At 48.1% G+C, this 25,902-nt stretch overlaps 2 protein-coding genes across 2 annotated transcripts in view; both read left to right on the forward strand.

Annotated features, from left to right (window-relative positions):
• Window positions 1-1,137, forward strand: part of SRRM4 (serine/arginine repetitive matrix 4) — a 169,896-nt gene extending 168,759 nt beyond the window's left edge. The window contains exon 14 of the mRNA XM_043901804.1: window positions 340-1,137. The gene's annotated coding sequence lies outside the window, so the exon portion shown is untranslated. The remainder of the gene's footprint in view (window positions 1-339) is intronic.
• A 10,794-nt stretch (window positions 1,138-11,931) lies between these two features.
• On the forward strand, window positions 11,932-25,332 carry HSPB8 (heat shock protein family B (small) member 8). The gene is made up of 3 exons (XM_043901805.1): window positions 11,932-12,832; window positions 19,016-19,079; window positions 24,335-25,332. Exons 1-3 carry the CDS (start codon window positions 12,466-12,468, stop codon window positions 24,492-24,494), a joined length of 591 nt encoding a protein of 196 aa, XP_043757740.1. The 5' UTR covers window positions 11,932-12,465; the 3' UTR covers window positions 24,495-25,332.
• The last annotated feature ends 570 nt before the right edge of the window (window positions 25,333-25,902 follow it).

The following is a 25,902-nucleotide window of genomic DNA, read 5'->3' on the forward strand; positions in this document are numbered from 1 at the left end:
GATGGGGAATACATGTAAATCCATGGCTGATTCATGTCAATGTATGGCAAAAACCATTACAATATTGTAAAGTAATTAGCCTCCAACTAATAAAAATAAATGGAAAAAAAAAAACTATCACATCACATCACCACTCCCTGCCCCGCCACCCCCTGCCCCCACCACCCACACTGATTTCCTTCTTCCCAAACTGGCTTGGTTAAGGCAACCACCAGTGTCCTCTTTTGAGACTTCATCAATAAATAATGATAATAATTATTATTATTACTTTTTATGAATCAATTATCATGTGCCAAGCCCTTTGCATACCTTAGCTTGTTTTTTGCTAACCCCATTTAGCCTCATTTGACAGAGCAGAAGATCGAGGCTCAGAGAGAGAAGTTCATGTAGCTAGTGGATGTTTGAACCGAGGTCTATGGGCTCCGGGACCATTTCTGCTGCACCTCTCTGCCTAAGAAGGTATGAACCGCATCAACTTGGAGCTAGCCCCCTCTACGGGCCCCTGAAAACTTTTTCCAGAAAACACGTGTGCCAGGAGGTGGCCAGCCCTGGAGGGCTTTACCCTTCTGTCTGTGTTCTGACTCCCAGTTTTGGGTTACGGGAACCCTTGAGTTTGTTCTTCCTAAAATCGGCCTGAACAGGCACCCCACCCCGTCCTAGTCTCCAGGGGGGACAGCCCTGCTTCCACAAGTGCTTCTCCTTCAGGCGAGGTTGGCGACTGCCCAGGGATGGAGCAGAGGCAGCGTCTACCCTAACCTTCTGCAGCCCCAGGGGCACACATAGCCCTTCCACTGGGTGAAGGCACTCAGACAAGCAGGGATTGGGGGCAATATCAGAAAATAAAACTTCCCAAGAAGCAGGGGCCCCTAGCTTGCCTCATGACCTTAGCAAATCAAGCCCTTTCTGGACTCTAGTTACCCCACCTGATTTGGCTTAGAGCAGTGGTTCTCAGTCCTGCATCCACACCTGTGACCTTTATCAAGCTACCCACACTTGAGTCCCACTCTCACCCCAAATAAGAATCCCTGAAAGTGGTTGCCTATTAGCAGTCTTTTTAAAGGGTTCCCAGGCCATTCTACTATGAAGCCAGGGTTGAGAACCACCGAGTCAGATGGCACCTAAAATGTCACCTGCCAACCAGATCTGACATCCTGAGTGTGGTACGAGTTGTCATCACGGGAACATAGAACACAGGCCACAACGCTCACTCTTGTAGAGGACCTGCTCTGTGCCAGGCATGATGCCAAGCACTTCATGGGCATCGACACAAATGACTTATGTGATTTCATCTTCACATCCTTATGAGGTGTGTACTATTTTAGGCTGATTTTACAGATGCAGAAACTGAGGCACAATCAGGCAACCTTGGATCACATGGCTAGTAAGTGGCGCATGCTGGACGCTAGAATGAGGGTGAGTTCAAAGGGACACCTAAAACAGCCTTGGAGATTCAAGGAAGGCATCCCAGAGAAACTGACATCTGGGCTAAAGCCTGGGAAGGGAGTGGAGTTGGCCAGGCCAGAAAAGGGGCCCAAGAGAGAGGAGGAAGGGGCTGGGATGGCAGGCAGGAGCAAGTGCCTGGGTTCGGGAGCGGGCGGAGGAGTGACCTCACCTGCCTAAAGTCGGGCTCTGTCCCTGCCTACCCTTGCATTCCTTCCATAGCGCTATTACTATCTGTAACAAGTGTGTTTACTTGTTTACATGATCGCCGTCCATCTCCAAGAGGTCAGAAGACTTGTCTACCTCATTCATCCCCCTCTCCTGTACGCCCCGCAGGGAGTGCCAGGCCGGTCCCTGGCTGGCTGCCATATAGTTGAATCTGCTTGGGGTTGCCAGCTCTGTGCCTTACCCTTCCAATTCCCATGCATTTTTAAGCTGGTTAAGTTTTACTTCGTGTGGGGGAGGGGCGGATGGGGAGTGTGGCTAGGAGGACAAAAGCAGCAACATGTCCCACACAGGGGTCTCTTGTGCACATGCTGTCCCCACTAGGGGCTGTGTCCCTCCCTGGGAGCGAGGGGAGACAGCATGGGGTGTGAGGAAGACAGATGTGGGTACCTACTATTCACCCAGCACCATGTGAGCCTCTGGGGTGTAAGTCCTGGGATGGAATAAATGGTATATTTTTAAAAGGCAGTGGTTGAGAGTGAGGACTTGGGAGTCAGAAAGACCTAGATTTGAGCTTGACTCCGCTACTTCCTAGCTGTGTGTTTCTGTGTAAGTGACTTAACCTCTCTGAGTGTCAGGTTCATCACGTTTCCAATGGGGATAATGCAAGTGTCAGTATCATAAAGGTGCCTTGGAGATGCATAGAGGTGATGCATGTAAGCACTGAGCCCAGGGCTCGATTGAGTTAGTGTCACTGTTATTGATCCTAAAAATGTTGGGGGTTGGGGACAGGCTGGCTGAGTTGCCTAGATACCCTCACAATAAGTTTCCAGGAGGGTTCTGGGTCACCTTGGCAAAAGCTCAAACAGCCTCTCTTCTCACCTTTCATCATCTTGAACACCAAATTCTCAAGAGAGGCGCTCCCAGCTGCTGCCCTCCATAAATATCTCCTCCACCTAGAAGAATGCAGAGTCCCCTAAGAACTTGGCAATCTCCCTACATGTATCCCTACCCTGACATTTTGTCAACATTGTATAACAGAGTAGTTCTCACATCCATCCACTAGTAGAAAGACACAGGGCACCGTTCAAGCATCTGTACCCAGAGCAACAGAAGTTTCCACTCCTCTAAACCTTCTATAATTATACCAACCTGTGGCCAGGTGACTCAAGGCAGTTTTTCTTTTTATCTTTTTTCCTCTTGCCAATAAAACTTGTCCAATGCTTTCTCAAGGTGGAACATTGGGTCCCTTTAACAATCTACTCTGGAATCTAAAACCAAAATAAACAATAGCAACCACATTAAATACATTCACATTGCCAAATGGAATGGGGTTGGAATGAGTGTACACACACACACACACACACACACACACACAAAGGATGTTTTCTCTGTGGAGTCTCTCTCACCTCAAATCGTATCTCTGGATTAAGTAATCTTAACCTAAGGGAATCCATGACCTCCTGGGCTTGGCTTCAGAGAGTCTGAATCATTTGACATCCCACGCAAAGTTGTTATGTATGAAAATATCAGCATTTTGATGCAGAGAATGACATATTTCCCACTAGTTTTCAAAAGGAATCCAACTTGAAATCTTTAGGAATCTTCTACAAAATCTCTTTACTCTCTCAAGATGTGGCAGAGTTTCTAGGTGTCCCCTATGGCCCTTTCATCCTCAGTAATAACCCTCCACCCCAATTTTTAACTGGGCCACCCAGAATAAAGACTGCATTTTCCATCCTCCCTTGCAATTAGGGTGGCCATGTGGCTAATTTGGCCAATGAGAAAAGGCAGAATTTTTGCATGGTAGCCTCCATAAATGTCTATAGAAGAGATTTGTTGTGTGCTTTTTCTTTCTTTCTCATCCCTTCCTTCTTCTTGCTGCTGGAATGGGGACATGAGGGCTGGAACTCAGGTGGTTCCCTGGTCCGTGAGATGGCTTTGGAAATGGAGCCCATAAAGAAGGGCCAGCAAGATGGAAAGGTGTCCATCTCTAAGGGCTTTGTGGAGCAGCACCATCAAGGCAGCTCAGACAGAATGTCTCTGGACTTTAATATTAGGAAGAACTAAACCTCTCTGTTCTTTCAGCCACAGTTGTTTTGACTCTTATTCTCAGCTACAGTTCATCGTAACTCATAGCCAAGGTGAAACTAAGCCTGTCCTGAGAAGCAGGTATTTTGTTTATATATCTCCTTGTCCACCTCTGTACATCCTCCCCAGTGACTCCAATCTTTCTCTCCCTCCCAGCACAAACCGTGAGAACCCTCTTGGGCTGAGTCCTCCTAAGAGCTGTCATTCCCAGACCTAAAAAAAACACTGTTTCCAAAGCAGCTGCCTGGTGTCACGGTCACCAACTAGTCAAACCAGCTCTTGCCCTCACCTCAGAGATACATGAGGAAAAGGCCTCAAGATTATAGACTTCCCAGTTCTCCCCCCAGAATTTCAGAGTGACCCTCTACTAAATGTTTCATAATGGCACTCTGCACAAGAATCCCAAACTAGGAGGGATAGATATCACTTTCCCAGCCAGTTCTCTCCACAGAGGAGATAGAATGACTTACCCTCAGAATGACACTAGCACCAAGAAAGTTCTTTTGAAGCAACACTAACAACCACAAAAGGATAGAATTTGGAAGACTATTCATCAGAATAGACCAGGATGCCAGGACTGGTAAAGCTCAATCTTCATCTCAATCCCAAAGAAGGGCAGTGCTAAAGAATGTTCAAACTACTAGACAATTGTGCTCATTTCCCATGCTAGTAAGGTTATGCTCAAAATCCTTCATGCTAGGCTTTAGCAGTACTTGAATCAAGAGATTTCAGATGTACAAGCTGGGTTTAGAAAAGACAGAGGAACCAGAGATCAAATTGCCAATATTCGTTGCATCATAGAGAAAGCAAGGGAATTCCAGAAAAACATCTACTTCTGCTTCATTGACTACATCAAACCTTTTGACTGTGTGGATCACAACAGACTGGGAAAAATTCTTAAAGAGAATTTTACCTGTCTCCTGAGAAACCTTTATGTGGGTCAAGAAGCAATAGTTAGAATCTTACACAGAACTGACCGGTTCCAAATTGGGAAAGGAGTACCGCAAGGCCATATACTGTCACCCTGTTTATTTAACTTCTATGCAGAGGACATCATGCGAAATGCCAGACTGGATAAGTCACTGCTACCTACCAAGCTGTAATCAAGATTACCAGGAGAACTATCAGCAGTCTCAGATATGCCGATGATACCACTCTAATGGCAGAAAGCTAAGAGAAACTAAAGAGCCTCCTGATAAGGGTGAAAGAGGAGATTTAAAAAGCTAGCTTAAAACTAAACATGAAAAAAACTAAGGTCATGGCATCCAGTCCCATCACTTCATAGAAAATAGAAGGGGGAAAAGTGGAAGCAGGGACAGATTTTCTCTTCTCAGGCTCCAAAATCACTGTGGATGGCGACAACAATTACTTCTGGGGAGGAAAGCTATGAGAAACCTAGACAGTGTATTAAAAAGCAAAGACGTCACTTTGCCAACAAAGGTCTATATAATAAAAGCTATGATTTTTACAGTAGTCATATGTACTGATGTGAGAGTTGGACCATAAAGAAGGCTGAGCACTTTGATTGATTTTGCAGTTGGCAAATTTTGATTGGCAATACAGTTGATGTAACCCTCTCCTCCCCTCCCATCCAATCATGTGCTCAAAATGCTTCTCTTTACTATATTAAGGATTATGCTCACCTTTGCCTCTCCTTAGCCAATAACCTAGCCCAGGCCGTCCTCTTCCCCAGAGTCTGCACTTTGAAGAAGAATTGATTCTTTTGAATTGTGGTGCTGGAGAAGACTCTTGAGAGTCCCTTGGACTGAAAGGAGATCAAACAAGTCAGTCCTAAAGGAGATCAGCCCTGAATACTCATTGGGAGGACTGATGCTGAAGCTGAAGCAATAGTGAGGGACAGGCAGGCCTGGTATGCTGCAGTCCATGGGGTCACAAAGAGTCAGACATGACTTAGCGACTGAACAATAACAGCGATGCAGTACTAACAAAGAAACCCCAAATCTCACAGTCTTACAGAACATAACTTTATTTCTCATCCAGTAGGGAGATGCCCCTCACTGATGAGTCGGTGACCATAGTGCTAAGGAAGGAGAAATCACCTAAAGGTCCTGCCTTCATGAAGCCAGGATCTCCCTGGGGTAAATTATAGTAAATGCTTTGATGCTTTGAACTGGAATTGACAGACATCACTTCTGCTCACAACTCATTGACCACAGCTAGTCACATGGGCAACCACAGTAGTGTCATTGCTACCTACCAAGTGCTTGGAATTTTATTGAATCCCAATGATGTGCCAAGTTCTGTTTTATGTGCCAAGGACAGAGCCCTAAATGACAAAAGTCCCCACACTCAGCCCTCATGAAGTTTTCATTCTAATAGAAGAGGCAGATAAAAAAATAATAATAATAGAGTGGTGAGATGTCACTGTCCGTTAGTAGCCAGGGCTATGAAGAAAAAGAAACCAGCTGATGTGAGAGAACATGATAGGAGAAGGTTTGTTTGAGTGAATGACATTTAAGTAGAGACACCTATGAAGTGAGAAACCAGAAGTGCGGAGATCTGGGGAGAAGTGTCATAGGCGGTGGGGAGGTCCTTGGATGGAAATACATATGACTCTTTTGTCCCAAGGGCAGAAAGAAAGCCACTGGGACTTCAGCTCAGGGGTGAATGGGAGCAGGAAATCAAATCAGAAACATATCCAACAGCTTTTACTTCCTCCGTAAAATTTTTCAGACTCTAAAATTGTTTAAATTGTTGATTTGATTATGTGCTTGTTGATAGATGTGAGAGCAGAGACTTCTGCCTCATTCATTGCTTTCTCTAGCCCCCTAGGCTAGTGCTGTGTGCATAAGAACTTAATAAATACATAGTGAATGAATCAATGAGTAAATGAACGAACTGAGTCTCTTCACTCCCCTCATGTGCTCATCCTCACATGTCATTGGATGGCACCACCATCCACCCAGTTGCCCAGATCGAAAAACTGGGCAATGCAGTTGATATAACCCTCTCCTCCCCTTCCATCCAATCATGTGCTCAAAATGCTTCTCTTTACTGTATTAAGGATTATGTTCATCTTTGCCTTTCCTTAGCCAATAACCTAGCCCAGGCCGTCCTCTTCCCCAGATTCTGCAGCAATCTTCTTTGCTGGTCTCCCTGGAGTCTTGCCCCATACTACACTCTCCATAAGCAGCTGGTGATTTTTCTAGAATCTCACATCTCATCACATCACCTTCCCTCTCCAAACAGGTCAGTGGATCTTCAAAGTACTCAGGGGACTTCCCTGGTAGTGCAGTGGTTTCAAAGCTTCAAAGTGATTCAAAGCTTCCACTTCAGGGGGCACAGTTCAGTCCCTGGTTGGGAAATAAAGATCCCACATGCCTCAAGGTGTAGCCCAAAACAAAATTAAAAAAACAAAGTGCTCAGGACAAAGTCTAACTCCTTGGTGGGGTCTACAAGGCCCTACATCATCTGGCCCATACCCATCTCCCCAACCATGTCCCCTTCATAATCTGCGCAAATAATAACCCTGTGATATACATAATATTATCATCCCTGTTTTACAGCTGGCAAGACAGAGGTTCAGAGAGGCTAAGACACTTTCCCAGAGCAGCACAGCTAACAGGATTCAAATCATGGTCTGATGTATACCAAGATGGCTTATCCCTGGCAGCCTGCAGGCTCCAAGTATCAGTGTGTTCTGGTGTCATTCTACTGAGAAGGTCTGGAAGGACTTTCAGAAAGTTCTAAAGAGGAAGGCCCAGTGAGAAGGTGGAGGGAGGGGTGGGCTGTGACCTGCAGGTCAGCTGTGATCTCTTGGATCTGGCTGGGTCTGGAGAGCTGGTGCTGTGGCTGGGCACACAGTGGGTGCCAGGTGGCCCAGCTCACTGGGCAGTTGAAGGTACAGGCTTAGAAACCAGTCAACACAGATCTGACTCTGTGCCTTAGACGTTTCAACATAAAACGGGGTTAACAATATCCTAGGCTTAACAATATCCTGGCTTCTAGAGTTGTTATGAGGATGAAAAGAGAGAAGATATACCAGGCATTTAGCAAAGCTTGGCACTTAACATGTCTTGAATAATGGTGGGATCATTACTGTTTTGTTATTCTGATTGTTGTTATTCACAGAATGATGAAGTGATTAGGAGCACAGGCTCTGGAGCCAACTTGCCTGGATTTTTAATATCAGCTCTGCCACAGAGTAGCTCTGTGACCTTGAAGGGTTATTTAACCTCTCTGTGCCCCATCTGTAGCATCACCTGAGAATGGACATAATGACACTAACTTTGGAGCAATTTGGCTGAGGATTAAATAAGTAGATACATAAAGCACAACTGGTACAAAATGTTACATTCTGCTGTTTACATTGTTATTAGGATTATTATAATTACTTTTAGAGGTAGTTAGAGGAAGCAGTCTGGAGAGAATTTTGGAGTCTATGGTAGGAGGAAGCTAGAGCTTAATAAAGAAGCATTACCTACATGGGAGGAGGACATGGACTGGTTTAGGGAGGGACCATGTGGGTTGTTTTTTATATATTAATCATGTGTTTGTGTGGGCAGAAGAAAGAGCACTGATCTTGAAGTTCAGACATAGCTGGGTTCAGAACCCAGAAGCTGGCGGCCTTGGACAAGTCACATCATGCTTTAAGTCTCAGTTTCCTCATCTGTAAAATGGGAGTGATGATAGTGGAAACCTCAGGGTGGGAGGGCTGTTGTGACAATTAAACAAAAACATGCTTGGAAAGCATTCAGCCTGGTGCCTGGCACCTTCTAAGTACTCAGGGAATTTTAGTTAATATTTCAATGCTGTCACTGTGTGTAGAGTCTATCACATGTAAGCAAGACAGTTCAGACACAATAGATGATGTTATGAGACATCATCTACTGGGCCAAGATCTCCTTTTCCCCCCTAATGCACTAGGTACCCTTCTAGGCACAGGGGATGCTGCTGGGAACAAGATACCCAAGAGTCCTGCCTTAAGGAGCTGAAGATGCTGAGAATTCCATTTCTGTCATTCACAGAGGAGCTGAGAAAAGGAAGGAAAAAGACATACTTGCTTCCTATTTTTTTGGGAATGAGCTGGCTCTGGGGGTGTCCAAGAGAGGGAACACAGAGCTGGGTCTTCCTGGACCTGGAGGCTGAATGAATGTAAGGGGTGCCAGAATCTCCCTTCACACTCAGAACAAGAGTCCCCCAGAGTTGTAGATGAAACTTTAGGCATAAATGACATCCAGAAACCCATGACTCGGAGGGATTCACAGAAGCCTTCAGCTCCCACAGCAACCCCACCCCCCCACCCCAACGTGGCTGGACCTGAAGGCGAAGGGGCAAAGCCTGGGGAGGGAGGAGCTTGGGTTTCTCACTGCAGTGGGAAGAAAACAGCACAGCATCGGGCAGCTGACAAGCCTGGGTCTTCATCTGGCGCTGCCTGTGCAACTCCAGGCTGCCGATTCTCCTCCCAGGGCCCCACTTTCCATAGTGCATAGTGATGTCACCCTCCCCCCAGGCAGTCTGTTTGAGGCTTAATTGTGGCCCTTCCCATGTGAAAGCTCCAAGAAGATGGCAGCCAAGAGAACCCTTGTTCCGGGACTTGCGGTCTCACATCGCCCCCTCCCCAGCCCCACCAGGGTCTTGCCTTCCCCAAGAGCCAGCCCAGAGGCCCCATCCCCGCCCTAGCCTCTCCCGGAGCTGACCCCATATTTTCACCTGCCTGCTGACAGCACGCGGGGCTTGCTGACTCCTTTCCATGTGTGTTTGCTGACTCCTCTCCAGGGTGCCGGTCAGCAGGGCCGGCAGCTGCCTCCCTGCTCAGCTTCCCAAAGCAGAAGGCTTGCCTGAGCCACAAATACAGCAAGCCTCCAACGGGGAATGGGACAGAAGGCATGTAGGAAGGTCTCCAAAACAGGGCCTGGGCAATATTGTCCCATTCTGGTAATTACCGTAGACTCCCACATCCCACTGGCTCAAGTTCCAATTTTCACTCAGCTGTGTGGTCCAGGACAGGTGGCTTCACCTCTCTGAACCCTGGAGATTCATTGAGGTGATGAATCAAAGTGCTGGGCACTGGGCCTGGTACATAGTGATCAATAAATGTGACCACAACTTCAAGAGGCAGTAGAGCAGAGGAGTCAGGAGCCAAACTTCTGCTGCTTCACTGGATATGTGGACACGAGGAAGACACATATCCTCGCAATGTGCCTCAGTTTCCCCATCCATTCAATGGGGATAATAAAAGTCCCTTCCCTGTGGAGTTGTAGGGAGGATTAGCTGAGCTAATATACATAAAGTGCTTAGAACAAAACCTGGCACGTAGAAAAGTGTTACTTGCTGAGACGTATCTGACTGTTTTGTACTGTAGCCCACCAGGCTCCTCTGTCCTTGGAATTCTCCAGGCAAGAGTACTGGCGTGGGTTGCCATTTCCTTCTCCAGGGGATCTTCCTGACCTGGGTCTCCTGCATTGCAGGCACAGATTCTTTACTGTCTGAGCCATCAGTGAAACCCCGTAGAAGTGCCAGATAAATGGTAATGATTGCCATTGCTATTTCCTAGCTGCACCACGACCCCTCCCTCCTGTGGGCCTGGAAGTTGCAATCATCCTTGAGAAGGTAGATGAGGTCCTTGAGTGTGTGTTTCCCCCCTACTCCCCAGGTTTTGTGGAAGGGAAGTCTGGGAGGAAAGAGAAGCAGAGTCTTCTAAAACACACCCATCAGCAGACTTGGGCACAGAGCCCCATCCCCACAGAAACACACACGCTGAGCCCACCCACTCCAGCCCACACACAAAACTCACTCCCTCGGGGTCCTGCCACCCCCACCCTGGCTCGGAAACCTCCCCAGCCCCCACCCAAGTTGAAGACAGGGCCAGCCTTCTCCTGTGTGTCATGCAGCGCTTCTCCCCATCCTGGCTCCACACCCAGCCAGCCTCGCCCCACTGTAATTACAGAGAGAGCTGAGGCCTCTCTGCCCGGTGTGATGTCAGCCTGAAGCTTCGAGCTCGATGATCTCACCCCGGTCACTTGGGATGCGGGTGCTGCCATCTCCCTCTCTCGGCCCAGGAGGAAGGCCGCTCAGCACAGGCTTGTAGGTTCCGCCCCAGGCCCACCCCCTGCCCCAGCGGTGTGCCCAGGCTCCGCTTCCTGTTTCCTCCCCTGCAGAATGGGCGTGGTGTCAGTGCCCGGGGTGCCTTTGTGAGAGTTTAGGGCCATAACGTCTACCCCTGCGCAGCCTCGCGGCAGGTGCAGAGGGGACAGTAGACGATGAGGATGTTGTCATCCTCCATACTGTTATTTTTAGCAAACTGCCTCATGTGCGCCCTGCTTAATACCGAACTGATTTCTCAACCAATGACTCACTGAATTCCTTAACCACCCCCCCACACCCACCCCACACCACAAAGCAGGCAGGACCCAGACCCCAAGCCCACAGAGGGATCAATGGCAAGCCGCAGACTGCATACCAGCTGGGCACAGATCAAAGACAAACCCAAGCTCTAGGGGCGTTGAGGTCAAATAATTTACAAATTCATTCTCTGAGCTACCTGGAAGGGGCAGGGGAATCTAGAAAACAGACCCTCTCTGGGCTTGGAGTATCAGACCAGGCACCCTGCCTGAATACAGCACCTTTGATAATTGTCATGATTAACTGTCCTCACCATAAGAGAAGCTACCATTGGGTACCACTGCCCATGGCAGTTTCCTCATCTGTAAAATGGAGATCAGCGTGGTACCCTCACCTCACGGGATTGATGGTGAAGATAAAGCAGGTTAATGTTTGTAAAGCATTTAGAACAGAGCCTGGCACCTAGCAAGCATTATGTAATTGAGAGTCAACATTGAAAATATGAAAGTGATGGTTTGCTAAATGTTTTAAGGAGGATGACACATCCGTCAGGAGGCTACTGTTACATCCACTTTACAGGTGGGAAAGCAGATAGTTCAGAGCCACCTGCGGAAGAATGTTATTCCCCTCAGAAGGCAGGCACTGAGAGCCTGAGGATGCTAAAGGCTTGGAAGAGGGGAATGCAAACCAGGGCCATCTGCCTTCAAATCCACTGGGCTCCGGAGTCTCTCTCCTCCCCTTCCGCGGGTCCCCAGGGAGGAGGCAGGACGCAGCAGGCTCTGAGGAAGGTATTTCCAGAGCGTGACCTGAGCCCTCACCCAGGCAGGGTTATTAATAGCCGGGCCACAGTGCCCGGCTAGGGGCGGGCGGCTCCGGGGGAGAGAGCGGCAGGGAGGGCGGGGCTGAGCCGAGCCGGGGGAGGAGAGTCCGGAGAGGCGGAGGAGGCGCCTCCCAGCCCCCTGGGAGCCCAGCTGTCCCCCTCAGCGGATTCTCTGGGGCTGGTTCATCACCTCCGAATACTCCTGTGACAGGAGGCGTTTGCAAAACCCGCCTCCAGCCCAAGCAGCAATAAATAGAAGGCGCCCAGCCCACGAGAAGCAAGGAGAAGTTTCTAGGCCTGCGTCCCCGGGTTTATTAAAGCTCTGGGCTTCACTCAGTGGCTCTGGCTGGGAGCCTGGACAGCTTGGGCGGACAGTGGCGGCTGGCTAATCTCCGGTGAGGCTGTGTGGAGAGGGGTCCTTGAGAATTCTGCTGGACCAAACCAGAGGTGGTCTTCGGCGGCTGGAGTGTGTCTGGGGGCTCGGACCCCAGCCAAGTGTGTGCCTCTGTCCTTGGCAGTGGATGGTCCTGAATCTGAAGAATAAACTTGGAAAGCCAGCGCACCCACCTCACCTTGCTGTGTGACCTTGGGCAGGTGGCTCCCTCTCTCTGAGCCTCTGTTTCCCCTTCCGCTCAGCAGCCACCATGGCTGACGGTCAGATGCCCTTCCCCTGCCACTACACCAGCCGCCGGCGCCGGGACCCCTTCCGGGACTCGCCCCTGTCCTCCCGCCTGCTGGACGATGGCTTTGGCATGGACCCCTTCCCCGACGACTTGACTGCCTCTTGGCCTGACTGGGCCCTGCCTCGACTCTCCTCTGCCTGGCCGGGGACCCTGAGGTCGGGCATGGTGCCCCGGGGGCCCACTGCCATGACCAGATTTGGGGTGCCTGCCGAGGGCAGGAACCCCCCACCATTCCCCGGGGAGCCCTGGAAAGTGTGTGTCAACGTGCACAGCTTTAAGCCAGAGGAGCTGATGGTAAAGACCAAGGACGGATACGTGGAGGTGTCAGGTGAGTGGGGGAGGACAAGATGGAGAGAATGGGGGTGGAGGGAGGGGAGGGCCCAGCCCGAAGAGCCAGGAGAACGCTCCCTTAGAGGGGACGCTATGACAGCATGACACAGGTGACTTCAGGGCTCAGGAATGCAACCCATAAAAGTTATCTTTACAGAAAAGCCCTTCTCTCCAGGCTCCCAGGAGAAATTTTAAGCTTTGGGTGCAGCATCAACCAGCCAACAGGCAGGGAAATGGAAACCACACTGCCTGTTTTAACAGAGAAAATTGAATGTAAAGAATAATAGATATAGGGGTAAAAAAACAAAGAAGAAGCAGGGTTCATGCACCCCAACATCAAGACACAGTCCAGAAGGGGGTGTTTGTAACTAGCTCAGATTTCAAGGGAAACACCTTCCCCTTGTCCCACGCACATGAGGAAACTGAGGCATGATCGTGGTTACAAAGCTATGATGCGGTAACCTTGATTGAGCGCTTGCTGTCCACCAGGCACCATGCTCAGCGCTTTACCTGTGGCATCTCAGTGAACACAATTGAAGAGGCAGGTCTTATCTGTCTCTTCGTTTTACAGATGAGGAAACTGAAGTGCAGAGAGGTTAAGTCAGGGAATAGGGGGGTCAGAAGCGAACTGATATGTTGAGCACCTACCAGGTGCCAAGGGCTACAGCTTTTCTATTCCTGCTCTCAACTCACTCCAGCCCTTAGAAGCGGAGGGAGCTAGTCCCATTTTACTGCTGAGGAAGCTGAGGCCCAGGCGGGAACTTCAAGGACACGCTGTGAGTCAGCAGCCGGCAGAGTCTGGGCCTGCCCACATCCCATCCTGGAAGAGGGCATGTTTGGGGGAACAGGAAAGAGGAGACAGAGGCTCAGTCCCTGTGAAGCAGGGCAGCCGGGGAAAAGCTTTCTGTCTCTTCCCTCCCAATTAACATTCTATTAAAAAGCAGGTTCCTGGCAAGCTCTACCGGCCGGAAAATCAATAAAAACCATTGCAAACAGGCTGGGCAGAGACAAGCCCCAGCAGAGCAGCCTTCGGGGGCGGGGTGGGGGGAAAGTTTCAAAGGCTCCCGGAGCAGAATTATAAACATCAGAAGCTCTGGAGGGTGTGGTGGGCTAGGAGGCACACTGGAGCATTATGCTGGCGGAGGGGGGCAGCCAGGGCTTCCTGAGTTGGCTGAGGAGCCAGACATCTGAAACCACTTCTCTGTGCTTTGCTTCCTTATCTGGAAATTGGGGTTCAAATGGCTGCACCGCCTGAGGACTGTTGTCTTAAATGAGACAACACATGTGAAGTGCGTACAAAAAACGACACGTGTAGAGTACGTACACAATGCCTAGAACATACGGGATTGGTACTATTGCTGTTGTTATGTTATTAAAATTCTGGGCACAAAGTAAGGCCCCAATTCATATATGCATACATACGTGAATGCTTGCTAGATGCTCTCTGAGACCTGGGCTCAAATCCCGCCACCACTGTTTATGCTCTCTGGGTGGATATGCACAAGAAAGTCTTTTCACTGTTCTGAGCCTCAGTTTACCCATCTAAAGAATGGGGGTAAATAATATCCAACTGGCAAGGCTGTAGGGAAGATGAAATATGCACAGTCTATGATAATAAATGCAGAGTGTCTGTAAGATGGAGCTGAAAATGTCTGCCTGGTACTCTACAAACAACGTGATTATTATCACCGCTCCTCCTGTCTTTGTTTTAGTTAGGGTTTCAGAAACTTCCACCCCCGGGTGGAGGGTCTCCCATACCCTCCAGGAGACCTTTGTCCAACCTGGAGGACTTTTTCTTTCATCTTCCTTTCTAGATAGGGTCTGGGAGTTCCAGGCTGAGATCCCATCTGAGTGCCTTACTAATCCAAGAGGCTCCGAGTAGTCACAGAGCCTCAGCTTCCACATCTGTAAAATGGGGTCCCTGGGGGCTTAAATAAGACAAAAACAGACAATGCCTTTTTAGGTTGAAAATGCTTCACAGCTGTACACTTAGCAACTTTGACTTGACAGAATGCCAATGCCCTGAGAGTACATACTGAGATTCTTATAATAGGGATTTTAAAAATCAAATTGACATCCTGGGCTCCATTTAAAAAGCAATTTTCAAGGGACGTGGGAAGTCAGACCAGTCTCCCCTCCTACCTCACTTAATGACACACCCATTTTTCCTCAAACTCTTCATGCAGGGCACTGTGATTTTAAAGGCTGACATGTGTTGGCTCACTGATTCCTCACATGGACTTCTGAGGAAATATGCATAGATTTGATACACCCACTTTACAGTTGAGGAAACTGAGGCCCAGACACAGTCACCTGAGACCATCTGCTTCTTCGTAACAAGGTCGGAAATTCAAAGCTAAGCCTGCTTAGACAGTTCAGAATCAGGATGACAGGATCTGCTTCTAATTGAGTGGCCTGGGGCAAATCCTACCACGTCTTGGGCCTAACATGTACCCTTAGTTTTACAAGGAGTTGGACTAGATCAGTATTTGCCAAATGGCATGTTTTAAGATATCATTAGGAGTCTAATAAATGGAGGGAGGAGTTCCAGGATTTTCAAAGGTACCATATGAAGCAAAATTACAAACAGGTCTCCTTACTGCAGGACTTATCAGAGCCTTGAATTTGCTAATATAGTTTATGAATCTCTGAAAGGCGGCCCTGTCTTATCCAACCACATAGGAGTGTCTAGGTCCAGGGAAGGGTTTGGAAATTGCTAGACTAGATGATTTCCATCATGCCTCACACACACCCCTCCCCCACCCCCACAGTCACCAGCCAAGAAATGTTCTCTTCATGGGTCACTGGGCCAGGCTGTGACGGAGGAAGGAACTGGAACCTTTCCGTTAATCCCGGGGCCTCTGCCTTCCCTGGAAGCAGCACCTTCTTTCTTCAGCTGGGCCGGTGGCTTTCCCTGAAATGCTGATGCCGCTCCTTGGCAGCTACACTTCTCAGAGGCTGTGAGGGGCCTCTGGCTTCCCCTGGCCTCTAGATGAGTTCTTTCTCCTTTATTTTTTAAAGAATCATAATAATTGCTTTTTTTTTTTTCTAGTTACAGAAAAATGTTCTATGGTAGAAAATGTAGGTAGGAAAGCAAAATTAAAAAGTTAAAAATCACTCATAATACTTAAGCTGCCCCAATAAGTAGATACTCAAATAACATGCAAATTAAGCTTCAACTGGAGCCTGTTAGCAACACCCTTTTTCTACCAGGTTAACTCCCTCCCCCAGTCCCCTTCATGGAGCTGCCTTTGCTCAAAGATCCTCCCCCCAACCCCAGTACTCTATTCAGAGCACAGACAGGGGGATTTTGTTTCTGAGGACCAGTTCTTTCCTCAAATATCAAAATAAGCCAGAAGCAGCCCCCTTTTACAACGTTTGAAGCAATTCTGTGACTCATTCTCACTGGCTCTTCACAGTACCCAATAATTAGGAAGTTGTTGTCACCACCACTGAGGCGTAGAGAAGAGGAGCAAAGTGCTAGGAGATGTCAGAGCAGACTCAAACCCCAGCCTACACCCCTGCCTCGGAGTCTGTGCTCCAGCACTTCCAAGCTGTGTGACCTTGGGCACGTCACTTAACCTCTCTGAACTTCCATTTCCCCATCCACAAAATGGTAACGCTTTCTAAGGTTTTTGTGAAGGATTAAGAGTTGGTATCAGTAAGGTGCTCAGAACAGTGGTAGACACCAAGAAAGCACAATATAAAGAGTTTGCTATTATTATTCTTACCATCATCATCATTGTCGTTTGTTACTGCCAGGGTATCAAGTGTGCAAAAGGGCTGAGTCAGAGGCACTGGCCTGTCCCCAGGGGAAGCAGGTCTCTGGAGGCCCAGGCTTTGGAGAGTGGACCAGGGGACAGACAGTGTTCCTTTGGCCACGGGCCTGTATCAGAACTGGGCAGCTGGTGGTCACAGACTTGGCAGGTCAGAATAAACTCTCCAAGCTCCAAGAGCAGCTCATTCGCAGAAGAGTGTGTTCTGGTTAGGCAGACACTCATGTTTAAAAATGAATTCCTATAAATGTTCCCCTTTCTGCCCAGCCAGTAGGAGACTACACTGATGCAGCCTTTCCTGAGGGAAATTTAGCGACATACAGAGCAAGCCTTCAGAATTCTAGAACATGGAATTTATCCTAGGAAGTCAGTCAGGCTGGGTGTGACAATCTAACTATAAGAATGTTCAGTGCAGTGAGGTTCTTTCCAACATCGGAAACCCTCTCGGTACCCCACAGTCAAGGATTGGCTGAATGAATTTATATTTCCCTGTAGCCATTAAAAGTCATGTTGTCAACAAATATATACCTATTGCTGATTCATGTTGATGTTTGGCAGAAACCAACACAATTCTGTAAAGCATTTATCCTTCAATTAAAAAATAAATTAATTTTTTTTAAAGTCATGTTGTCGACAAATAGTTGCTATAATATGGAAAAATAATTATAATGGGTCAGCAAGAGAGAAAAATAAGTTCCAGACATAACATACAATATGATTTTTGATAAAATAGATGATATACATCTATGTTATATAACATGTATGCATTCTCAGTAACAGAAAAATCTAGAACATATACAAAAATGTATTTTTCTTGGGGTGATGCAATTATGGAGGGTTTTGATTGTCTTTTCTTTCTATATTTTCAAACATACACAGGCGTTATAATCAGAAAAGGTTATTAATAAAGGAATAATGAATAATAAAAAGGTAATGAATAATGTAATCACCTATAAATTATCAGCTTAAAATCTTGACTGCAGCAAGACATTGTATTACACAAGGTTATTTACAGTCTAGATTCCAAAGCCCCTCAGAAGGGTGTCCCTAGGTAAATGAGCATTCTCGGCCCTGCAGTGCAGCCCCACAAATGAAGAGTAAATAATAATAGGAGCCTAATGACTCTGCTCTGCTCGGGGAAGGCAATAGCACCCCACTCCAGTACTCTTGCCTGGAAAATCCCGTGGACGGAGGAGCCTGGTAGGCTGCTGTCCATGGGGTCGCTATGAGTCAGACACGACTGAGCGACTTCACTTTCACCTTTCATTTTCATGCATTGGAGAAGGAAATGGCAACCCACTCCAGTATTCTTGCCTGGAGAATCCCAGGGATGGGGGAGCCTGGTGGGCTGCTGTCTATGGGGTCGCCCAGAGTCCTCAGGACTGAAGCGATTTAGCAGCAGCAGCAACAATGACTCTGCTGGGGTATAATCTGCTTTGTTTAAAGAGAAATTAGAGACATTCTGTCCCTTAAAAACAGAACAAAAAACAAAGACCCAAGAGTGGGGAGGGGCCAAAGGGTTCAGAATTTGTTACATAAATTGCAACATGACAGCCAGTCTGCCTAAGCCCTCTTGTAATTTCATATTTTTACTTCCTAAGGGAAGGAAAAAAGCCCTTGTCTGCCAACCGGGAGGAGGAGGGGGCAGGTGGAATTTCACATTCATGTGTCATTTCTCAGGGAAACACCCTTTGGGTGTTTTCTGTTTTGTTTTTGGAGATGATGCATTATTTCCAGGCAGTTCTTTCAGGACTAGGTACAGATAATGGGGTTCAAAGAACTAACTGGAAGCTGGAACAGGCAGAGGGGCATCGGACCTTAGTCCTCGGCTTAGTGTCCAAGAGTTGGTTCTGAGGCCTGGGCTGCCACACAGTTGGCTGGGTGAGCTCAGACCCATCCCCGGGCCTGAATTTTCCCATCGGTAACAGGGAGAAAAGAAGCCCATTCTCAGAGCTGGGAAAGGACTCTGTGCGTTAGAAAGCCCAGGGGACTGGCAAACCAGCCTGACTGTATCATCTCACTCATTCTGGGATGTTGGCCTCAAGGATCTCCTGCCTGGTTAGGAGCAAAGGGTGAGATGTGAGATTTAGAAGGTGCAGTGCAAGGTCTTAGAAGACAGGACGCCATCCCTGTGATTTCCTGAGTCTTAACTCCTTATCATCTACAATTCACGGTCAAGGCCTCCTGACCTCCCATTGTCATACTGCATCTTCACAACAGCCTGGGAGGTGGTTTCAAGAGGGTCCGCTTATCAGAGGAGGGACCAGAGGCTCCAACAGTTACTGGAGCCTCTAGACCAAGCCCCAGGCCACACTGGAGGCCAGGGCAGGATTCCATCCAAGCGGAGTCCTGAATGATGCCCGTGGGATGCAGACGCTGACTTGTGACTTTCCTCTCCCTTCCAGGTAAACACGAGGAGAAGCAGCAAGAGGGTGGCATCGTTTCCAAGAACTTCACAAAGAAAATCCAGTAAGTAACCTGGCAGTTGCATTTCAGGGGAGGATTGGAGTTGGGGCGGCATGCCTGGGACCCCGCTTGGGCATCTCTCCTTCAAGAGACCCACCCCGGGGCAGGGAATTGAACCCTGTGAGAAGTTAAACAAACCCTGCAGTGGGTTCCCAGAAATAGGGGTGCCATCTCATCTTCTCAGTGCCCTGCGAGGTGGGATTAACAATCTCGTTTTGTAGATGAAGAATTCAAGAATAGGAGAGGCAAGACCACTTGTCCATGATTCCATGGAAATCGGGGTACTCACCCACCCATGTGATATGATGCCCCCAAATTCCAAATAGACTCTTTCGAGGGTTGCTTGCTCCAAGTCTCCCAAGGCCTTCCCTAGGGCGCCCGTAAGAATTAGGCTGGAAGGTGTCCTGCTGTCTTAGTGACTCACTACCTAGAAGGGTTCTAAGGCTGAGAGATTGGGAGAAAGGAAGGACCAGTTTTGCCAAGGGGAGCGAGAAGGGCTGAGACTGGGGCATTATGCAAGTAGCAGGAAGACCACCACCGGGCTGAGCCAAACAATCGAAGACAGACAGACAGACGGAGGCACTGATGGCAATACCAGCAGGGAGAAGAGACTCACAGCGAAGTGCCAGTGGCTGGCTGCTTCACAGACACCTCGTCCCCCTAAATGGCTCTCCTCCCTTCTGTGCACTCCTGGCTCCAAAGTCCCTTTCTAGTCCCATTTCACCTTTGCAGCAAAGGTATGCAGTGGGGAAAAGAGACAATACCCTCCTTGTATTATGGGGAAACTAAATCTCCCAGAGGCGAAGGGATACACCCAGGGTCCTTAAAATGAGCATTCGTAACAGCCCCAAACAGACCCTTGAACTCTTGAGTCCACTGTATTCAGTTCTTGAGCAAGGAATGCCCTTTCCTCATTCATAAAAGGGAGGGATGCTGAGCCCTGTGGAGTTACCCACAAAGGAAATGAGATCGCAGCTCGTGATGGGCACACAGCAGGTCGCCATAAGTGTCAGTTTGTTCTTACTACTGTTGTTGTTATTAGATCTTAACCCCTCCCCTCACCCCAGTAAAGCTGTCCTGTGTCTGGACAGATGGCACAGGCTAAATTCTGAGGCTGCTTTCAGCTTGAAGATTCCGCAGTGCTGTCTCTCTCCTGCCATGTGCCCATTCCTAACCCACCAGGCGTCTCCAGAGTACTCAAAAGCCTGCAGACACTTCCTGATGAGGCAAACGCCGAACGCTTTTTCTCCCTGGCTGGCCTGCCATCACCAATACCCACACCTTCCCCTAGTACCACAGCCAGATCAGACGTTGCTGAGAGGGGAGATATGGGGAGAGAGGAGAGAGATGGGAGGGGAGCGAGAGGGCTGATGTTTCTTTTAAGAGACTGAAATAAGGTCTCAGGATGGAGTCACAGGCAGGTCAAAGCTGTGAAAGGGACTGAGCCAGAAAGTCAGCAAATTCATCATCTCTAAAGACAGCCATTTTCATGGATCTCCCCATCTCTGAGACCTCTGGGAAAAGACAGCTTGCTGTGAGTTACTTGACCAGATAGAAATGCCTAAAGCTGCCGGAAGCAGAGCCGCTACTCAAATGGGGCTCGGCAGCTGAGCTGGGCTGGTTTTTTACAATATTGAACTAATCATGGCCAAGACCACCCTCCCCCCAGAGGCTCTCCTTGGTCACTTGGCCATCCTGATGCTGTTCGAGAACCCTCCAAACCTCCCCGCCTTCCAACAACCAAAGAGCCCCCAGGACCCTCCTCCATCACCATGGAATGGATCCATCCATTCTAGTTGGTCAATGTCCAGCTGTGCCAGTCATTAAATATTTTGAATCTCGCTTCTGGGTGTAGGGAGTCCTGGCGCCACGACTGAGTGGGTGACTTGGAGCAACATGCTAAACTGCTCTGGGCTTCTGTTCCACCTTCCCTTAGGATGGGGAGTGAGAGAATGTGTACAGACCCAGTGCCCAGCCCACGGGGACTAATCTTACTAGAGACTCAGCAAGACTGGAATCACACAAGAGCAGCTGGGAATCCTGAGACCTCCCGGCCCTGCCCTGACTCCATCACCAAGCAGTGGGACTGGGGTTTGGGACGGCCCTGCCCCCATCTCAGAGGTCTCATTGCCTCCCCCAGGAGATACTCCAGTCATCAGAGTTTAGGGAAGCTCCTTAAACCCAGCTGAGGCCTTTGGAGATTTCCTCCCAGACGCAATGCTCCAGCCATCTGCCTTGCCCACAGCTAGAAATTCTTCCCAACACACACATCCCCTTGGGAAAGACCCCGTTTTGACTGGATGAGGGAGAGACTGGAATTTGCAAGTCAGGTCCAGTGCAGGGCAAAGACTGGAGACAGGGGCTTTTCCACACCTCCCTGGAGTGAGAGACCAGGGAATGCGGGAAGTCATCAATGGAGGATGCCCAGAACCAAAGCAGACTTTAGTGTCTTTGCTCCACAGCTTCCCCGGTATCTGATCTGCCATTTGCAGTCCGCTGTGGTGTGTTAAGAGCCAGATTAAGAGGTGTAGAGGTTTGGGACTTCCCTGGTGGTGCAGTGGTTAAGAATCTGTGCTTCCAATGCAAGTGGTGTGGGTTCAATCCCTGATTGGGAAACTAAGATCCCACAGGATACAGCCAGTAAATAAGTAAGCGTCTAATGCAAGCTCTGAAGATCATTAAAAAAAAAGTTTCTTAATTGAAAACTCATTCCATAGACAGGACACAAGACAAAGGTGCTTTTTTTTTTTAAGATGTAGAGGTTTAATTTTATGCCATCTTTAAAAGAATCCTATAGAGTAGGTATTGGGCTTCCCAGGTAGTGCTAGGGGTAAAGAACCCACCTGCCAATTCAGAAGACATAAGAGACGCAAGTTCCATCTCTGGGTTGGGAAGATTCCCCTGGAGGAGGGCATGGCAAGCCGCTTCAGTATTCTTGCCTGGAGAAGCCCAGGGACAGAGGAGCCTGGCGAGCTACAGTCCATAGGATCACAAAGAGTCGGACATGACTGAAGTAACTTTTAGCACAGCACGCAGAGAGCTGGTATTTTTAAGCTCATCTCGTGGATGAGAAAACTGAGGCTCAGAGGTTGACAGGACTCAGTTAAGGTCACGTGGCCGTAACAGGCAGGTGTGGGACTTGCACACAGGTCTCCCCGTCTGCAAAGCCCGTGGACTTCCTTCTTGGTTGTGTGTGTGTGTGCTGTCACTTCAGTTGTGTCCAACTCTTTGCGACCCCATAGACTGTAGCCCACCAGGCTCCTCTGTCCGTGGGATTCTCTAGGCAAGAATACTGGAGTGAGTTGCCATGCCCTCCTCCAGGGGATCTTCCCCACCCAGGGATCTATCCCCTGCGTCTCTTATGTCTCCTGCATTGGCAGGCAGGTTCTTTACCACTAGCACCACCTGGGAAGCCCTTCTACTTGGATAGGAGGGACCAAATGAGTCATTCACAAACCATCTTCAATTATTTTTTTGCCTTCTATGCTTACGTCCCTATACTATTATTTGCTTGTGATTTTTTTTTCTTTTCAATCAACCCACTTTTGATAAGGTTGAGTTCTCATCAGTCAGACATTCACTCACTCAAGAAGCCAATTGTGAAATAAACCCAAAGCAAAATGTGGTTAAATTCTGACTAGACAGTGTTGCCTGCCTGAGGGCCTAAGTCATAGATCCGCTCTTTCTTTGTTAAAAGAGAGAAAATATGAAGAGATGGTAGAAGCTGAGGTGTTAAAGGCATGTTAACACAGAGCTGAGGCTTTCCCTTAGTTGTAAATGAAAGGATTTAGTTTCTTTAGGTTCAATCACCATAGATCTTCCCACCGGTTTCATTGAACCTCAGTCCCTTTTGCAAGAGGACTGAGGAGGAATAGCTCTCCCACCAAGTGGGTTCAACGTAGAGGCCACCTGGTAAGAGCCCTTGAATAAGTCTGTTCCCATATTGGGGCCTTAGTTTCCCCATGTGTAATATGGGAACATTGTCCTGGATAGTCGACAGCCTTTTGGCTGCTGACATTTCATGGGTCAATGATGATGCTAAAATAGTCACAGTTATCAAGGTGCCCCGCTTGTACACCTGATGCCTACAATGACAGTGTGGAAGCTAATGCCTCTTGAGCACTTCCTATATGCTAGGCACTGTGTAACATTTGCTTTCATCATCCTATATAATTCTCACACCACCCTAAAAGATAGGTGCTGTTTTAAACCACCTTCTCCTATAAGGAAATAAGGTCAGAGAGGTGAGATCACTAATCCAAGATCACACAGTCAGGAAGAGGTGTGATTTGAACTCCCACCTGCCTGCCTGTGAAGTCCATGCTTATGGACCATGGCTGCCCTGTCATAAGTCCCAGATGCCCTAGGGGTTGGCGTGTAAAGGCTTGGCGTGTAAAGAGTCAGCCCATCCCCCCAGCCGGGAGTGGTGGTGGTTTGGTCGCTAAGTCATGTCTGACTCTTGTGACCCCATGGACTGTAGCCTGCTAGGCTCCTCTGTCCTTGGGATTCTCCAGGCAAGAATACTGGAGTGGGTTGCCATTAGGGAGGTCCAAACTTTTGGCCTTGTCTCTACCTCAGAGGTTTGGCTTGGCAGTTGCCCAAGTTCCCTTTCTCTCCCACCCTTCCCTGCGGGCTCCTTGTTAATCAGGAACCTCCTTGGTAGATGCAGTTCACGTGGCTACAGGTGGCTGTTCACAGCAAAAAAAACCTCCCCAACCCCTGCAGGAAGGGTCCTGCCCGTGACCAGCATGGGCTCACTTTACTGCCTGGCTCTTCCATCAAGACCCCTGTATTTACAACAGGTAGAAGCAGCCTAGACCGGTGGGAAGATCTGTGGTGATTGAACCTTCTGGCTTTCCCTACCATGGACTTTTTTTTCAAAAGTCTGATGCCTGGGAGGGGAGGCAGAGGAGTGTCATGATCAGCTCCTCTTGAGTTTGGAGACCAGGATTCCAATTCTCTTCTCATGTGCTGCTTGCCAGCTATGTTACCTTGGGCAAATCAGTTCACCTCTCTGATCTCAATCGCCTCATCTGTATATTAGGGATAGTAATGGAACTGCCTGGTGGGATTATTATTTTTATAACAATAATGATTATGATTATGATCATTAAATTTCTTGTGTTGATAATAATAATAAATAATAATTATGTTTGATCATAATCCCACCAGGCAATATCAAAAATATTTTCTTTCAATTGAATAAAAGAATGTTTGGCTGTATTAAAAATAATAAACGAACCTTGTATTTTCCCTAGGCTTCCTGCAGAGGTGGATCCTGTGACAGTGTTTGCCTCCCTTTCCCCAGAAGGCCTGCTGATTATTGAAGCTCCCCAGGTTCCCCCTTACTCACCGTTTGGAGAGAGCAGCTTCAACAACGAGCTTCCTCAAGACGGCCAGGAAGTCACCTGTACCTGAGACCCCGGTCCTGGCCCTTCCTTGTTCCCTCCCCAACCCCTGGGCTTCTCTGATTCCAGGATACATTACTATAGCTGAACTCATAGATTTAGTGTGGCTAAAATGTTGGGGGTCGGGGTGGATTGACCAGATTCCCTGGATAGTGTTAGTAGTAGGTTTTTCTGCAAGATGGCGCAATTGACAGGTCATGCTCCGTTGCATTAGGCCAAAATGCTGGAAGTTTTCCTTTCTTTACCTTTTCTATCATGATGAAAATGTTGCACATTTTACAGTTTGGAAACAAATAAAAGGGGACATAACATTTCACTTTGTATCTTATCTTGCCGCTAATGCAAGAGTTGCTTTTCTCTGGGGACCGGGATTCCCATTCTGGGCTCCCAATGTCCATACCTGCCCCTTGGTTTGGTTGATGGAGCCCTCGTAGCGCACCCCACAGTGTTTCTGCAGCCCTGGTTTACAAAGGGTTATAGACAGGTCTTATATCCCCATATGGGATTTATCCAACAACTCATGAAAGCAGACAGTGCCGTGTGCCCTCCACCCAGGCATTTATAGCATGTTCCCAAGCTGGCACTCCCCAAGGACTTTAGAAGTCCTTTAGTTTATTCTCTGGTTAAAGTCCCCCCTTTCTTGTGTCTCCTATGTCCAAGTCGGGATTTTTACAGAGGGGGCTGTCTCCAGACAGCTCCACCAGGAACCAAGCAAAGGCCAAATAGTTTGGCAGGCAGGCTAGTGGTATTGTGTATATGGGTGGGACGTGTGTGTCATTGTTATTTGAATTGTGCTGTTGTTTAGGGAAAATAACAGTAAACAATAATAAAAGGAACTGATGTTATTAGCCGTGTGTGTTGTTTTGATGGGAACTAAATGCTGTACCACTTAGACATGCAACATCAATTAGGGGTACTTGTGGTTGCAAATAATAATGCTCAATGCATTGTGGCTTAAATGACATAAATAACTTTACAGGAAGTTTAGAAATGAGTGATTTCAGAATTACTTTTTCAGCTGTTATGCCACCAAGAACCCAGAGTCTTTCTGTTGTTTTTCTCTGCCATCTCTGATGAGTCTACAAGTTCTAGCCTCGTGTTTGCAAGAAGGCTGCAACAGCTCCAAGCATCTCAACCTCAACTTCTTCTGGCTATGTAAGGAAGAGAAAGGGTAAAAAAGCCTTTTTGTCTGACTTTCTCTTTCACCAGTAAGCTCTTTTCCAGAAGCTCTCTCTCAACAGTCCTTTTTTCTTTTTTTCATTGACCCAAACTGGGTCACATTAGTTTGTTGAATCCAGTCCCTGGCAAAGAGAAAGGAATGGCCATGATGGGCTTAGATCAGTATTGATTTGTCCTTCAAGGCCTGAACACTGCTGCTTGAAAAAGCAAGGTTCTGTTAGGCAGGAGGAAAGGGCTCG

This window comes from Cervus elaphus, chromosome 5 (genome assembly GCF_910594005.1).
Source record: "Cervus elaphus chromosome 5, mCerEla1.1, whole genome shotgun sequence".
Lineage (NCBI taxonomy): Eukaryota > Metazoa > Chordata > Mammalia > Artiodactyla > Cervidae > Cervus > Cervus elaphus.